The sequence below is a fragment of the Prunus avium genome, chromosome 1, assembly GCF_965620075.1.
Source record: "Prunus avium chromosome 1, drPruAviu1.hap1.1, whole genome shotgun sequence".
NCBI classification, from domain to species: domain Eukaryota; kingdom Viridiplantae; phylum Streptophyta; class Magnoliopsida; order Rosales; family Rosaceae; genus Prunus; species Prunus avium.
In genome coordinates, this window is record NC_142284.1 from 48,499,313 (window position 1) to 48,516,957 (window position 17,645).

Here is a 17,645-nt window from a genome sequence, read left to right on the forward strand (position 1 = left end):
GTGACACGTTGGCATTGTATTGACATGGAAGGTTGTTACTGGACGTATGACGTAAAAACCACGTTGCGGCCCAAAAGGCTTCGGATTCTTGAGGAAGCCCGTGAAATAAGATTGATGTAAGCCTAATTGAGCTTATTAATGGGCCGGGTTCGACCCAATCCCATTAATCGGTGCCCGCATGGCAGTAGTTGCCGTTTTGCAGTCGACTCGCAGATGAGGGGTTTTCAGCCGTTGATGTGTGATCGCACATGAGTGGTTTGTTAAAAATGCCCTTTGAACAAATTTATTTATTTATGACACATGAAAAATAATTCCCCATTCTTATTGGTCCCTCCAAGTTCTCTCTTTTTTCCATATTACTCGACAACCACAACTGAAAACTAAAAATAAAAAACGACTAAAGGCTCAAATTTAAAAATTTCCCCCAACCCACCATGACACACTATCATAAATGCAACATGACTGTCCTCGTGATGTGAGATTGCATCATGGTCAACTAATTTTAGTTTAATTGACGACTAATCAAGAATCAACCAACTATTTTTTCTCTAAATCCTCATAATATATTAGGAAAGAAAAATCGATTAAAATGTTCCTTCCTTCTATAAAAGAATATCAATATAAATATGGTTTAGATCAATTGGCCAATGTAATATACCAATTCTATAAATCAAAGTTTGGTATCTCTCTGTGTACATTAGAGTAGTTTAAACTATCAACTTGTAAACAAAATCGCTTAGAAATATTTTTGTAATAAAAAAAGTTTCCATAATTGATATATATATATCAGAAAAATAAAAGAAAAGGAAGGTATTTAAAAGGCAGTTACTTGTCCATCTTCAACGGTCCTCCTAAATTACGCCATCCTTTTTTATTACTGTTGTAAGTGAAGTAATCATTCCCGTCTTTTTCCCGCTTAAAATTTGAGATATTTTCTGTACTTTTTTTTTGGTTGCCAAAAAGAGCTTTTCTTTACTTGAATTTGCCTAATATGATAAAGATTCCATGGCCTATGGATACCGATGGAATATTATCTTTATTTTATACTTATCTATTAAAAAAATTACCAAATGCATTTTAATAATGAAAATTAAATCACAAGTCATTTTATATGATGCTTAGTGCCTGTTTAGCATTGCTTATTTGGGGTGATAAGTGATTTTTAGAAAAATTTAGGAAGCTCAGCCCGTTTGGTAAACTATAACTTAAGAAAATCACTTATTGTTAACAATTATTGTGAGAGAAAGCAGTTAATGAGGTGCTTTCATATTCTGATTATGTGGGAATTAGTTTCGAAAAGGCGATGAGTTTAATGAAATTTACAAACTTCCGAAAATACCCCAATCTATTTCACGCAATCTCTTATATTCGTTCATTCTCTCCTTTGCATCCCTTTGCTTCTTCACGCCATCTCTTTCACAGAGTTCTCATTCTCTTGAATCTCTTATATTCTTCCTATTATTTTTTCTTATTAAGTCAATTAAAGCACACTCCTGAGAAGCTACAAGACTCAGATAAGAGGCATATTATGTTTATTTATTCTCAATTTCATTCTTTCCTCTCTCTCTTTAATTTATAGGGTTTTAACTGTAAATTTCATTCTTCACTCTCTCTTTAATTTGCTAGGGTTTTAACTTAAATAGTTGTTCTTGTTGGTTTTTGTTTGTATTTTTTTTATGTTCCTGTTTTTGTTTCTTTGTTTGTTTGAAAGAATATTTATTGTTAATGGAATATATTGGATTTGACCTGAAACGTTAGTTTAGAGCATTTGGGTACAAATATTTAAATTTCAACATAATACTTTATTTCATTTATAATTAAAATAATTCGTAGGGTGTGATGAAAACATATTTAATATAAAAATAAAATGAAAGTGAAAGTGTTTTCCCTTTTATCAAACACTTTAACAGAAAAGTCATTTCAACATAATGCTTTTTTCAATCATTATATATAGCTCACAACATTTTCACAAAAAAAATTACCAAACACTTAGGGCATGTTTGATATTCAAATTGAATCCAACTTTTTAAACTTAAAAACAAAATTTGAGTTCAAAACAAAGAAAACCTGTTTGGTAGCCCTATTTTTAAAAACTCAAACTCAATAACAACTAAAAAAATACCCCAATTATTAAAAACAAAAAATATTTGTTATTTCAATTTTTTTTTCTAACAACCCACAAGTTCTCACATTTTTAAGATTTGAAAACAGTTTTCAAGTTGCATACCAAAGTTTTTGAATATTAAAAATAGATTTAAGAACTCTTTGTTTTTAAGAAAAATAAAAGTTTTTGAATTCCCTATTTAAATAGGATACCAAATGCCCTCTTAGAAAATGATTATTGTATCAACATCACTTTTAAAAAAAAGTTTACCAAACGCCAAATTGCTCTCTCTCGCAACAAATATAACAAGGATTATATTCATAGCACAGCAATTGCAAAGACTATACATATATTATTATTATACAATTCACATATATCTAGCTCCGTATATCTAGCTCAGTATATATATATATTTTATTATACAAATCACTATACGTATTTTATTATACAAATCTCACAGACAGCACGGGAAGACTGGAGACTCGAGACATTTATTCAGTTTTGGAAAAAAAAAAAGTCTTCCCAAGAAAAGGGAAAGCAGCGATAAATCTGGCCGTTGAAGGACCCCTAGGTGGGCCCCACAAAGAAGATCCAAAGGCGGATTTGAAATCTCAAATTGAACTCCAATTCACAATCCCGCGGATTCCGAGCCAAGCTTCGCTGGATTCTCTTTTTAAGGGCAGAAAACAAAAATTTATTTATTTAACACAAACAACGACTGAGGCTCAGAGAGTGGGATGGGATGAGAGAGAAAGAGACGGTATAAAAAAGAAAAAATATAAACGCGAGCGAGCGAGTGAATGAACGACATAAATAATTTTTATATGCAAAAATAATATCGAAAACTCTCATTCACTTTCTCTCTCTAAAAAGAAAGAAGGGGAAAACCCTAACTTTCTCTCTCCTAAACTTTTCCGATCGCTCTCTCTCATCGATTCGTGTGGTTCTAGGCCTTCAATGGTGTGAAATTAGGGCTAGAGCTGCGAGATTGTCAAGGATCTAAAGCAAGAAATAGGAAAGCGAGCACCAATGGCGTCGGCAGACAAGGAGCTCGAAGCTCAGCTTACGGAAGCTGGGAATCAGCTCTTGGAACCTCCGTCTTCCGTCGAAGACCTCCTTCCTCTTCTCGACGTAAGCCCCAATTCCCTTTCGAATGGTTATGGTTTTCTATTTCGTTTTCTTTTCGAACGGTGAAATTTGTGCCTTTAAGTGGTTTTTGTTCCATGATTAATTTCGCGTTTTTATTTTATTATACTCCTTTCTGTGTGGTTAGTTGTCAATTTAGTGAAATGAGTTTCGAATTTTGTTGTTATGAAAGCTTCTGATGTGGGAATTAAGTGGTTTTACACAATTTCCACGGTTTTATTTTTTGGCGATCCGTTCTAAAGTCTTATTCCCATTTTAATCTTGCGCTGCATGTTCATGTGATTGGTATTGCTTGTATTATCGGTTATTCTTCCCCTCTTTAAGCTTTAGGCACGAACAATACTTTCATATGCCATGCATGAAGTCCTAGGTAGCCTTTCTATGCCGTAATGTTCTGTTTTCATGAGGTTGAGGACGAGGGGTTTGAGTCTCTAGCTCACTTTCCTTTTAGGCTTCTTAGTATTTTACTCTTTTTATCCCTCAGTGTGAACATAACACAGGTCTAAAAGTGGTACGTTAATGTCAATTATGCCTGGCCAAAGTAAAAGTAAATGATGCATATTTTTGTGGTTTCCTGCACAGTGGGATGATAATATGGTTTATGCATTTAATGTAATACCAATTAAGTTTTAATTTTTAAGAATGATGAAGGTTTTAGATAATTTTAAGGTTAGTTTTTATCATGTACAGCAAAGGAAATACAAATGATATTGCAAAGGAAATACAAATGATCTCCCAATATGAATATGAAGATACGTTATTCATGTTCACCATATCTAAGAAATCAAATTGAAGGCCGATCATTTCAAGTTTCATTTAATGCTCAGGAAAGTCATTTCGTTTTGGATATTTGTCCTATGCTTGTCCCTAGTAGATATTTGGAAAGAATGTAATGTAAATATTTTTGGTTACTTTGCATTACACTTTCCTGAAAAGGAGCTTTTATTAATTGAGGTTTGCGTTGCTGTTCATTTCTCCTTGTATGCATCATGTTTTCTAAGTGAATTTGTTGCTGGTACCTTTCTTAAAACGAAGGCCAGTTATTTCTTTTAAAGTTTGTTACTGTTGTATATTCTTTCTTTCCATGCTCCGGTTAATGTAATCTTCATAGAAACTTGTCGATGTTGTTAAATTTTTCTTTCGCTGGTTTCAGATCAAGTTAATTTAATGTCTTTGATCATATTTGGCTTGGGTGGAAGAATAACATTCTTCTCGTTTCGGTGGTGTTTAATTCTTGTCTCTTTGGTTTCAATTGGTTTTATTTGCCTTTTTTATTCTTCCATTAAAGGAGAACCTTATTTTTGTTGTTGACGAGGTGTTCCAGGCTCAACAACCAACATTAATACTTGACACATGATTGTATTCTGAATCCCATATGTAGGATTTGGGTCTCAAAGGCTTATAAAGTGTAGTGAAAAATCGGGAGAGTAGTCATGTCACTTGAAATCTTCACCCCTCTTAACCTCGTAATGAAGGGCACTACACATCTTAACTATCATCAACGAATGGTTATGGCCCTTAGTTTCAAATTTTTTGCAATGGGAGAATTAAATTTTATTGATTTATATTGTTGTTCTCAAGGTCACTAGCTTTGGCTAATATTTAGTTTTTTTTTCCTGGTGATGTTAGAGTGTCGAGAGTTGTCTATCAAAGGTAGAGCAATCACCTACCAAGTCAATGCAAACTGCACTTTCTCCGTCACAGAAAGCATTGGTTGCTGAGCAGCTTTTAAGGCATTCAGATCCTGATGTCAAAGTTGCTGTTGCATCTTGCATCAGTGAGATAACAAGAATAACTGCACCTGATGCACCTTATGATGATGACCAAATGAAGGTACCTGGAATTGATCTAGGTCATTTTACTGATTCTTCATCTGTCTTGTCTACACATATTCCATATTTTAAAGAAAATTTAAACTTCTTAAATTGTATATGCATGCAGGAGGTCTTTCAGCTTATCGTATCTTCATTTGAGAATCTATATGACAAGTCCAGCCGATCATATGCAAAGAGGACTTCGATTCTTGAAACTGTTGCCAAGGTCCGGTCATGTGTGGTGATGTTGGATCTTGAATGTGATGCATTGATTCTTGAAATGTTCCAGCATTTCCTTAAGTCAATAAGGTACAAAGTCTTAAGTTGAGTTCTTGTCATTACTTTATGTGTGTATGTATATACTTTCAGGAATGTTTGCTTCCACTTGTGGAGTAAGACTTGTAAGCTGATACGTTGTTGAAAACTGAACCTTATATGTTTGGCTCTTAATGTTTTCAGGGACTATCACCCAGAAAATGTTTTCTCATCCATGGAGACTATTATGACTCTTGTTTTAGAAGAAAGTGAGGATATTTCTCTTGAGCTAATATCTCCCTTATTAGCTAGCGTGAAAAATGACAATGAGGTAAGTCATTGTTTTTTATTGACAATTAGTACTTTCTACTTCCTGTTTTATTTTTCAATTTGCTAATTATTATATTTTCCTCCAGGATATATTACCAATTGCAAGGAAGTTGGGGGAGAGAGTACTTGAAAGCTGTGCTACTAAACTTAAGCCTTACATGATAGAGCAAGTCAAATGCTTGGGCATTGCTTTAGATGATTATAGTAAAGTTGTAGCCTCGATATGCCAAGAGGCAGCTGGTGATGATGAGCCGAATGAAGGTTTTGATGCTGATGAAAATGTGGTAAGATTTTCATATTATTAAGACATTGATGTTCATTCTTTCTCTTTAACAAGTGAGAGCAAGAGTGGTTTTTGAAAATTGAAGAGTTTAGGTTAACCCATAGATGTATGGGCCTTGCCCCTTTGGTGTTTTGGATGGTAGGTACCATTTTTTCTTTGGTGTTTCTGAGAAAAATGAATAGCTAATAGCAATTAGTTGAAAACTCTAGTTTGATCGCTGGTTTGATTTTTTACCCTTAATCCTTTGGTAGCTTGTCCAAGAACATTGATGATTATCTAAGATGCCACAACATGCCCTTTTTTTTTTTCTCCTCTTAGGGTAGGGGTGTTTGGTGTGACACAAGAGGGTTTCTTGTGCCCGTTGTTTCATGCCCAAGGTCAAACAGCCTGTTATTGGCTGATGATGTCTTTGTATTGATATTTGTCTTTGTGAATCAAGTCAGCAATTTGTATTAACCATGGATACTTCAGGCTGCCGAGGACAAGTCAGCAATTAGGGAATCTTCTGATGAGGCTGCCCAGGTGAGTTGTTTCTTCTTCTGTCAACTCCTTCCTTTATGAATTTGTATTTACTTTGTGCTTCTATTTATTTATACACATTAATTTTAGGGTTTTCAGCCATTGTATGCCCTCAGCTATCACCCTAATCGAACTTAACCCCCTAAACTAAAAAATCAGCCAATTTTGCACCCAAACTCATTGGAACATCCAATTTAGCCGGCAAAATTTTCAAATTTCATCAATTTTTCCATCCTAAAAGTCACGGGACTTACTATTTAAGTTTTTTTTTTCATAAAAAATATCATTAAAAACCAAAATATTTTTATAAAATAAATATAATAAAAGAAATGAAACAAATGAAACACGGATCTGAAACAACCATCACAAGATGACTGAACCATTGTCACTGAGGAAGACCTATAACTCCACTCACTTTGTAGAAATGCATTTTTGGCCTTCAATATCTTTAAGTGCCAGCATATGATAGTTCGAGCTCTCTCTCTCTCTCTCTCTCTCTCTCTCTCTCTCTCTCTCTCTCTCTCTCTCTCTCTCTACTTAGGCCCAACTGCATCTGCTCCTTAATTAAAACTCCAAGTGTTCCAGGTCTTCAAAATGGTTTGGGTCTGCACCATTGTCACAAGATATTTGAGAGTTCATTGGGTTTTGTGTCTTCAAAAGGTTCCTTATTTTAGTCTCTCTCTAAGTTCCCTTATCGATCTTCGGCCTCATTCACAGCAAGGGGTTGGGTTGTGGCAGATGGTAGGATGGGGCTGTGGCTGGATGGTTTTTTTATTTTATTATTTTGGCTTTGGTTTTATATATTTGACTTTTTGTTTTACTCGAAATTACAAATGTACTCTTATTATTAACGGAAATTTGGAAGAAATTCGAAAAACTTAACGGCAAGGGCTAAATTGGCTGACTTTTTAGTTCGGGGGTTAAGTTCGATTAGGGTGAGAGTTGAGGTTGGAAAACCACACTTACTCTTAATTTATTGGATTGAAATGGGTTATTTTACTCGTTCTCTTTGTCTTTCCAGGTGGATAAAGGGAAGGCTGAAGCAGCAGTTTCTCCTGACCAAGTTGATCCTGCTATTGAAAAATCCTCACAGTTAGTTATGAACAATGGTAATACAGAGACTGGAGAAGATGACTCTTTTGCTGAGTCAAATGCCATAAAGAAGCAGGAGGAGGGTGACGATACTGAGGATCAGAAAGATCCAAATGCATCAAGTAATGCTGAACCTGATAGTTTGGAGACTGAGAAGGCTGTTGATGCAGAACAAATTCCAGAACAAGCTACGAAGGAAAAGGCAGGGGATTATAATTTGTCAACAAATTCAACAGAACCTTCAGAAAATCGAGAAGTTGATAATGAGGAAGATACTGAGACACAACTTGACCATAAAAGTGTCACAGAAGATGTTCCGAGTTCACCTCACGAGGCTCCTTCTGAGGAGGCAGCTGTGCCATCAGAAAAGGAGAAAGGATCTGATGTTAACCTCTCTTCAAAGGCATTGGAGAAGGAATCTGCTGTTGTTGCTTCTCGGTCCGCAAGTGAGAGCCTTCCTGATGAAAGTCGTTCCAAAAAGGCCGGACGGAACAAGAAGAAAGATAGTTCCAATAAAGGGGCTGCAGCATTTGCAGATGATGAACCCAATAAGGCAACTGATGGGACAAGTGATTCAGAATTAAAACCAAGTAGACGCACAGGGAAAAGGGGGTCTGGTGGTATTTCTAATGAGAATAAAAATCCAATTGTCGTGGATGCATCTAGAAAGGAAAGTGGCACCACAAGTGATTCAGAGGCAAACCAGAAATCAGCTAAGAAGGTAGATGGAAGCACTAAAACAGATGATGGTTCCTCTATAAAGCAACCAGAAGATAAGAAAAGGCGTGGTCGTGGAAAAGTTACTCCTGGAAAGGATGCAACAAAATCTTCATCTAAAGATGATGACAAAGTACTTTCTTCTTGGCTTTGCAGTTATTCCTTTGATATTTTTTTCATTGATTTCTATTGTTAAATACATTTTAAACAAAATAACTGTTATTATTTAGGATATGATGTCAACACCTAAGACGGCCTCAAAATCAACCAAGGACGAACCTCCCCTGGAGGAGACTCCTAAGACAAATTCAAAGAGGAAGCGTGCTTCAGGAAAAGAGAAGGTATACATGCTTTAGTCTATTTCGTTGCAATTTGTATGTTTTGTCCAAAAAAAAAATTAGTGTTCTTAGTCGTTTATCCCATCAATTGCTGTCAACCTTCTATATTTTAGGTTTTTTCAAGTTTCCATACAGTTCAAGTAATCATGCTTGTATTCAACACTTTAAGTTTGCTTAAAGACTCATTTGATTTTGCTTATGCATAAAGTCTTACAGGTTTATTACCTTTTCAGGGATCTGGTGCCAAAGATTTTGGTGAGGATGTGGTTGGTTCAAAGATTCAAGTTTGGTGGCCAAAAGATCGTAGGTAAGTGGTGACCTTGGGTTCAATGTTTTCTCAATATTTCTCTTATGCAATACAGGAGTTTGCACATAACTGTTTGGTCAATATTTTCTCAATATTTTTATGTTGTTAATATATCTCAACCTATATGGGCACAGTGTATATTAGCTTTCAATTTCAGTATCCACTATATTATATGCAATTTGTAATGTTTAAGAAGTGCTACTATATTTTCTTCTTATTTCTGTAGTGATTATGATTCCAAACAACTTAAAATTGTACTATGTTTTTGCTATACATTTATACTTCTGCACTTAAAGTTGTGTTACTTATAGAGATGTCTCGTAAATGCAGTGCCTTTGTTGCAGCCTTTTAGGGAGTTTTGAAGGTCCACATATAAGAGTCTACTAGGTTGTTCAATAGAGTTCTGCATTAGCAACTTTTTGATGACTCCTGCTTTGTTTCTCTCCTTTTTTGGTTATCCTTTGAAAAAAAAGTTTTCATGGGGGTGGGGACAGATTGTTTCCTGCTAAATTTTCCTTTTAAATAGGATTCTTATAGAAGAACTAGATTAAGGAATTTCTTTATGGTTTTAAATTTTGAAGTTTTAGTTTGTCTATAATGTCTGATTTATAATTTTACAGGTATTATAAAGGTGTTGTTGATTCTTTTGATCCTGCTAAAAAGAAGCATAAGGTGAGATGCTAACTATGAAAGTCTCAATTTTTTTTTATAGATTTTGTGTATACTATATTCTTTCGTATTTAGTTGAATTGATCGCTAGAAAAGTTCATCACAAACTTTTCATTTTAATGTTATTATTGTCTGAAAATGAAACCTGATATTACTCAATTCTTTGTACTCTTGCCATTCTTCCATAGGTGTTGTATATTGATGGTGATCAAGAAGTACTAAATCTTAAAAAAGAGAAGTGGGAGTATATAGAAGGTGATTTTGGCTCAGACGAGGTTGGTAACTGACATATTCTATTTGCTGGTTCTCATCTTTACTTGCTTAAGTTGTGCACTGAGATATTTTTGTTAACAGGGGCAAGAAACTGATCGATCAAGTCATGATGCCTCTTCTGAAGTGTATGTATTTTTCACTTCTGATATGTACTATATAATTTAGAACTTAACATTTAGTCTTTAAGCTTTGGATTTTAAAGCTATATTCTGCATCATACCATAGATTGAATGTGACATCCAGATTATGTTATCAATCCTTTGTATTCTGATTCTGTTGAATGTCACCCTTGTGTACTAAATTTGTTCTCGTGTCATTGACTTGACTTGACTTGTCTTGAAAATTGTGCTATGTTGATTAAACTTTTAATGTTTTTCTGTTTTGCATATTGAGTCAGTATTTCAGTCTAACTTGTCTAGTAATGGGCAACTAGATTCTTCTTGAAGATGGATGATTCAGATAAACCCCCCTCAACATTGCTGCCTGGGGTCTACTTCCTAAATCATAAACTTAAACCTGAAAATCTGTTGCTGTATATTTCTATGTTTTAACGTTTAGGATCTAACATAAAGTCCTCAATATCAAGTTTCGATTCCTGATCTTTCTGTTATATTTGCTTTATATATTTGGCAAGTGTTTGTTTTATGGAAATTGTGGTGATGTCCTACTTGATGTTCTGCTGTCATAACCAGGCCTCTGAAGAGGAAAGTGAAAATAAATGCTGATGAGGCAACTAAGGCAGAAAAGATGGATATCTCACCCAAATTGTGAGTGCAATTTTGTGTTACTTAAAAATTGATGTCATTATTTCTGTAAATCTCTAAATGAAGTCAATTTTCTAGGGGTGGAGCTTCCTCCGGCAGATCAAAAGGTGGAGCTACTAAATTTAGTCGTAAATCGAGAGAAGGCAGTAAAGCTGATAGCAAATCCAAAGGTACTGTTGGAAAATCAGATGATGAGCATATTGGAAAATTGAAGGATCACACCCTAAAAAGTAGTGGTAAATCAGTTGATGTTGTTCAGAAGACATCCAGCAAATCGAAGAACAATGATAGCCAGACACCTAAAAGTACCAAATCCAAGGAAGATGACAGCAGCACACATAGAGCTTCCACCAAATCGAAGCAAGACACACAGAAGGCTGGGAAGTCAAATCAGGGCACACCAAAGACTGCCTCCATTTCCAAGGGTAAATCCTCTGCAAGTGGTGGCAAGGCAAATGCCAATGGGGTGGGCAGGGTGAAATCTGGTTCGAAGGTGAAAGACAGTGAGGACATCAAGGAAAGCTCCAGCGATTCTGAGAAAGCAACAGAAAGTACAAAGAGGAAGTCGCCAACTTTATCTAAGGCACAGGGAAGTGAGACCAAGTCTGGTAAGAAGCGACGGAGAGGAACCAAGAGTTAATCATCATCTATCTAGTCTCTCTTGTGACCGTGCATTAGTTTTTTTCTTAATTCTCATCGTCGTCGGCATGATTCCCAGATTTGTGGCTAGAATTGTTTGATAGCCTAGCGTATGTTGGTTGTAGGGGTAACCTTAGTTTTCTTTGATGTATCTATGTTCTAGATGGAATTAATTGTTGTTTATTTTGGAGGCAACAGTAGAGAACCACTTTTGGGGGTTTAGGTTTGTTGGAGAAGATGTTTTTAATAGATAATGTCATAGATTATTAACGAACTTGCTGCTAGATCCATCTTATAATTTAATATTATTTCAAACTCTTGTTGTTAGCGAGCCAAGTAGTGGCTAAACTTGAATGTTGTTCTGAGATTTATTAACAAGCCATCTCCCTTTAGAAATAGAATTAAATTATTCATTCTTTGTGTAACTATGGGTTGTTTGCTGACCGTAGATTTCATTATCACCATCTGCATCCATCGTCTTCCACTAGTGCCATCTGTAATACAAACATTATTATTATTAATAAGTTAAATAAATAACAAGTGATATATCAACTCTAATTCAGTCAATTAATCCCTTATTAATGTCCAATCTAATATCATAAACATGATGGGCTGGACTTTAGCCTTCGCTTGAAATGTTGTAGCCCAAGCTCAGATTTGATGAATATAACGCTGGTGAGGCTGAGTGAGCATAAATAATAATAAGGGAAATTGTCATTTTAGTAATTTAATATGTATAAAATTAATCTCTATTAAAAATCATTTGGTTTTTTTTTAGTTTTTTTAATGGGAGAAAAGTATACCTGACTAACTGAGTCATAGCTTCTTTACATAAACTCACTAATATATAAAAAAATATATATGTTGAAAGGGAGCAAGACCTAATGAACCATCTCTCTCTCTCTCTTATATCCAATTATATCCAAAATCATAACACTAAATTTTTTGAAGTAAACAAAATCTAACAAACCATCCTTTTGGTATCGTCCAATTTATATATATTAATTAAAGATTGACCTTTCGTGCTCCACCTTAAACAACCACAAAAGCCGAAATTGACTTGAATATTATTCAAGCCGAAAGAGACTTTGTAGCTTCTAGTTCTGAAAACGACCTCTTTTGGCCTTTGCTGATACATTTTCTCAAACAGTTCTCTATAGCCTACACTAGAATATTAGACTAGAGATTCCTTATTTTACTCTTTTCTAGTTCACTACAGCTCCGTAGCTGATTCCTGATTGTATATAAATATGTGTTACCCAACGAAGATGATTGAGATATAAATCATAAATGTACTGTTTGCCCATTATATATCAAATTTGTGTCACTTGGGCATTCAATTTCTCAATAGGTCATACTCTCATATTCTGGGTGTCCTAATTGGATATACATTATTGTTTGGGCTGAGGAACCCTTAAAACTTTTGTGATTAGTGTAAAGATAACCCCACATGCGCACAACATCTATAGTCATCTACTTGTCCCCCACTGAGGTAGTTTTATCAAATTAGTGGCTTGCAAATTGTTGGTGGTTGTTGAAACTTAATTTCCCAATTCCCTTTGGCCAAATATATACATATATATAATTAGAGATTTTCTATTTAAACCTCACACTTCTCTTAGTTCACCCTATATTTTAATTTAAATTTTCACAATTTCTAAGAAAACTCCACTATCTTCCCAAACTACCCTTAAATAAACCCTAAACTAAAAAAATAAGAAATAAAAGAGATTTTCTATTTAAAACCCCACAATTTTCTTTGTTCCCAGCAAAAAAAAACACAAACAAATGGAACCCAAAACCCGAAATTTAATACTTTCTAGAGAAAGAGAACAATTTTACCTCTCTCCAAGTGGAGGAGTTTGTCATGATCTGATCCAATTTTTACTTTACCTCTGTCCTGATCCAATTTAAATAGGATGTAGAGGAGTTTGCATTTTTCTAAAACTTAATTGATATGAAGAGTGGTGGGGTGTGTGTATAGATGTACTAGGGTTAATTATTAAGTTGGATGACCTTTTTTGTCTTTTTACATAATAATAAAACTTACAGCTTAATAATTTAAGTATTGGGGTGAACAAAAAGAAGTACGGGGTTTAAATAGAAAATCTCTATAATTATATGCTCTCCTTTATTTTATATATTATATTGTATATTGCATATCTCGTGCCTGCACCCTACAATGGTCAAATATTACTGCAAAGTTGCAATTTCCTGTCATGTATCAATCTTTAAAGAAAGGGCCACAAACATTTGGAGATATGGTTCATGAATCAATGAGACTTTCCTTTTGTCATCTAGTCAAACCCAGTTTTCTTCTCTACTGATGCTGATGGAGATCACTGTGCATGCAGCTCCTGGTCAAAAGGAAAATAGAGAGCGAATAGAAAGGCTGAATTGTTTTACACACACACACACACATACACGCAAGTCAATCCTCCTCCTGAACTTGGTAATCTTTTTTATACGTTTTCTCAACTTTGATATTATTTAACTTGCAAGTGCGCTTCAATTAATGTCAAGACTGCAATAATGGCAGATAGAAAGATACTAACTCGAGTCTTCGAGTCTGTTGCTGCGTATTTGATTTCTATAAATGGGTGTTGATAAACACATACATCATACATCATACATACGTCTCCTACTCATAAAATGCTTTTAAACCCTAACCCTAATTATTGCAGGTCATGGTCAGATCTCAGATGTTTAATTTGCTATTTCAAATGGGATGAATTAAACTGAGATTAATATATAATACAAACGCGTTTTATGATTAGATTACAAGTAATTAAACTGTGATTAAGAGAGGAACCCACTAGCAGATGCAGATTGGCACATTGGCACATTGGCACATTGCATTACTGACAGCAGCCACATGGGGTTGCAAGCAATTGATCCGCACTCGTGAAGATTCCTAGACAAAATAATGTCCCCATAGCCATCGACTGTGGGGATGGGAATTGGGAAACAAGTTGAGTCAAGCTGACAAATACAAAAAATTTATTATCTTTCAGCTTCCTATTTTGATTTGATGTTTAAATATACACGACTTTTTTCTTTCATCCCTTTAAACAATTTGAGTTAGGGTATTTCATATTTGACTTCAATAATATTTGAGGTGGGGACAAAAAGTTCCTCTCCAGAAGTTACATCATATAAAAAATAAAAAAATAATAATATAAGCAGAATATAACATTTTGTGACTGTGTTACAATTACACACGAAAAAAGAGAGAATATAATTACAGAACTTGGATTATACTTCAAATAATTGAGTTCATGTTGATAATTGATCTATCTCAAAAGAGATTTAGATAGTCTTAACTTAATTGCCGCGAGCTTTAATTATGAGGACAAAAATGGTGTTAAAGTTTTGGAAGGGGACACCTTTTGGAATTACGAGTGGTCCATGAATGATGAGTGATGACCCCTCCCTCAACCCCCACCCCTTTATCCCTTCCAAAGTATAAAGTATTTAAATGGAAAAGGAGAAGTTTAGATGGTTGGGAGAGGGAGGAGCCATTAGGTTAAGGGGGTGGTGGGGGGTCTTTAAGGGCGTGGTCTCTGCTTCCAATAAATACCATTTTTTTTCCTGCAGTCGGCTACTATATTCGTTTATCAATTTGCACAGTGACAGGAGTAGCTAGGCTACATCTCACTTTCTCTCTCGTTTTAATTGTCAAAGAAAGTAGGGCATATATTCGTGTAAAGTAAGTTTTTATTGAGGGATTTCTTAAATAAGCTTATTTGAGGGACATTCTTGTATGACCCATTTCGTATTATATTTTACAAATTCAAATCATCTATTTTGTAGATATTCATTCAGACATCATTTCTACAAAAAAAAATTCACTTGAATCCAATATTAGTTGACCACTCAATTGAATTATTAAAATTTAGTACCTTTTTGAAGCACCGTGTTCATTGATTTTGTAAGACACAATTAGATGTCGCAACAGTTTCCGATTTGTCTAATTTTTTGCAAGGATGATCCATGAATGTAGACTTAAAAAATATATGGTTTGGATCGTTGAAAAAAAAAATTGTTGGTTACCCTAAATGGTGTCCCTCAAATAATTTGAGGGATCCCTCAATAGTAGGAGACTGTATTCATGTATGCTCATATATGCTTAGATCTTTATTCTTCTCCACTATTGAGGTATTTATAAAGAAGTATAACTCTAAATAAAATAGGAAATAAATCTCAATTATAATAGGACTAGATAAATGGGTAAGTAGCCAAAATCGTAACATAGTAAGGAACCAAAATCCTAACTAAGTAAGGACTCGCCAACATTAATTACATGGCTACCACATTTTTCAATTTTCCTTCTTTTATACAAACTCGTCTAATTTGCGTTTGCTAATAAGCGAAGTGAGTTTACACTCTGAACAACTAATCTAACTCACATTTGTAAATAAGCGAAGTGAGTTTACACTCCGGACAACTTATCTAACTCACATTTATAAATACTGTCATGCTTAGAGATTTAGGGTGTATCCTACTTTCACTTTGTGTGAGATTGAAATTGAAATAACCATATTGTATTATGGATTAATATAGTGATGTGATTTTCCTACTCCCTCTTTCTCCACTTACACTCCCTTTTGCATTTTAACATTTTTAAACAATTTTGTTCTTTTTTTTTCTTTCTCTTTCCTATTCTACCCTTACCCTACAATGCCCTTTAATAAGAAGACATGTACAAATCACTTACTAATATTATGAAAGAATAAAAATCTGAGACTATTATGCATATTTTGTTTTTTGCATATCTGAGCTCCTAATGACAGTTTGGTTAGTAGAATTCTTTAGTTCTTCTACTTGTAAACCTTTTAGCCAAAAAAAATTATTTTCTATTAACTAAAATAAAGATAAATAGTACTCACATACTTGGTAAAAAAACAAAGAATTTGCCGTACAAATACTTACATTTTTATCAATTTCTGAAATTTATTTTTGTTTTTTGTTTTATTTTATGTTAACTTTTCTTAATTTCAGTTATCAAAACCTTAATGCAGGATAAGGGTATAATTGGAAAGAGAAAGAACAAAAAAGAACAATATTGATTAAAAAATATTAAAAAGCAAAAGGGAGTTTAAGTGGAGAAAAAATAAGTGGAAAAATCAGATCCCTTAATTTATGTTTTGGGGCGAATCATCTTACTAATAAATGATCATACTACCGTAAAAAGGAAATTAAGGAATATGGTAAATGAGATTAGAATTGGGCACAATTAATTGAATATACCCCATACATTAATTGGTCCCCGTCCACAACGCCGGTGGCAATAATACAAAAACCTAAAAAGAAGCAGAACGTACCCAATTATTTTCATCAAACCTGAGTTCTTGGTGAAAATATCTTCTGGCAATATTTACATTGCTTTCTGCAACCTCTTGAACTAGACCAGTACGTACCCAATTATTTTCATCAAATTCGATGACAAGAGTACCCCGCTTATCATCAAGTCAAATTATTACAAAGAAAATTAATTATGTTATCCCAGTAATAAGTTACAATATAACTACAAAATGACTCACGTAAATGCAATAACGATATATACCTATTTAAAATGAGTCTAATATCTAATTGTGATTAATCCATTATTATAAATAAATTAACTGATTCATTTTTGAAAATTATATAGATATATAGATTTTTTTTTAAAGTGTAAAATGAAATTAATAGTATATACAATATTTTCATTTGTTTCTTATCACAAATATAATATATTTTTGCAAAGAATTCACTAGTGTAGTGGTTTGGAGTAATTGCTCCACATGCAAGGTCCTTATTTCGAGTTCTAGTATCCGTGTAGTCTGTGTGAGTTTAATATATTATCATTCATTTCAATAGAAAATGTCTGTAATATATATATATATATTATTAAATTCGAATTCCTGATCAATTACAAAGTTAGAGTATCTCTAATAATAATAGCAAATCAAACTCTCGAAATTGAAGTTTGTTAATCTATGTGGCAACTTGAAATTTTTTATTTGCTACTTTAATAATTTGTGCCCTAACAAACTTTTCAATTCAATTAATGCAGTGTTTGTTATTTTAGCATTTTAAATGTAGGTTTGTTTTAAAACATATTAAGAAAGACCATGCATTTATTATATGAAAAGAAAAAATGCATGTTTTTAGCATTTTCAAAGTAGGTTGTGTTGATCGAGGGGTTTACCTCAGTGGTGAGGTCCCTACCCCTTCCCCCCCTTGGTAACCCGTTCGAATTCCATGATAAGTGCCCCCCTCCCCAATGCAATGTATCTATTGCTAATTCTCAAAAAAAAAAGAAAAAAAGAAAAAAAAAAAGAAAGGAGTAGGTTGTGTTCATAAAAAAAAAAAAAAGAGTTCTATATATGAGAGAATGTGTGAGGAAAGACATC

The 17,645-nt window shown here is 34.0% G+C and overlaps 1 protein-coding gene across 1 annotated transcript; it reads left to right on the forward strand.

The window, feature by feature from the left end:
* The first annotated feature begins 2,807 nt into the window (after positions 1-2,807).
* LOC110762548 (transcriptional regulator) lies at positions 2,808-11,565 on the forward strand. Its single transcript, XM_021965196.2, has 14 exons — positions 2,808-3,235; positions 4,880-5,083; positions 5,192-5,373; positions 5,524-5,650; positions 5,736-5,933; positions 6,404-6,454; positions 7,473-8,393; positions 8,491-8,601; positions 8,832-8,905; positions 9,526-9,577; positions 9,763-9,849; positions 9,929-9,972; positions 10,540-10,614; positions 10,690-11,565. Exons 1-14 carry the CDS (start codon positions 3,134-3,136, stop codon positions 11,249-11,251), a joined length of 2,790 nt encoding a protein of 929 aa, XP_021820888.1. The 5' UTR covers positions 2,808-3,133; the 3' UTR covers positions 11,252-11,565.
* Positions 11,566-17,645: the final 6,080 nt, after the last annotated feature.

Coding starts and splice junctions, on each gene's coding strand:
- LOC110762548 (XM_021965196.2), top strand. CDS start 3,134: ATGGCGTCGGCAGACAAGGAGCTCGAAGCTCAGCTTACGGAAGCTGGG. Junction 6,455..7,472: donor CTTCTGATGAGGCTGCCCAG/GTGAGTTGTTTC, acceptor TTGTCTTTCCAG/GTGGATAAAGGGAAGGCTGA. Junction 9,578..9,762: donor CTGCTAAAAAGAAGCATAAG/GTGAGATGCTAA, acceptor ATTCTTCCATAG/GTGTTGTATATTGATGGTGA.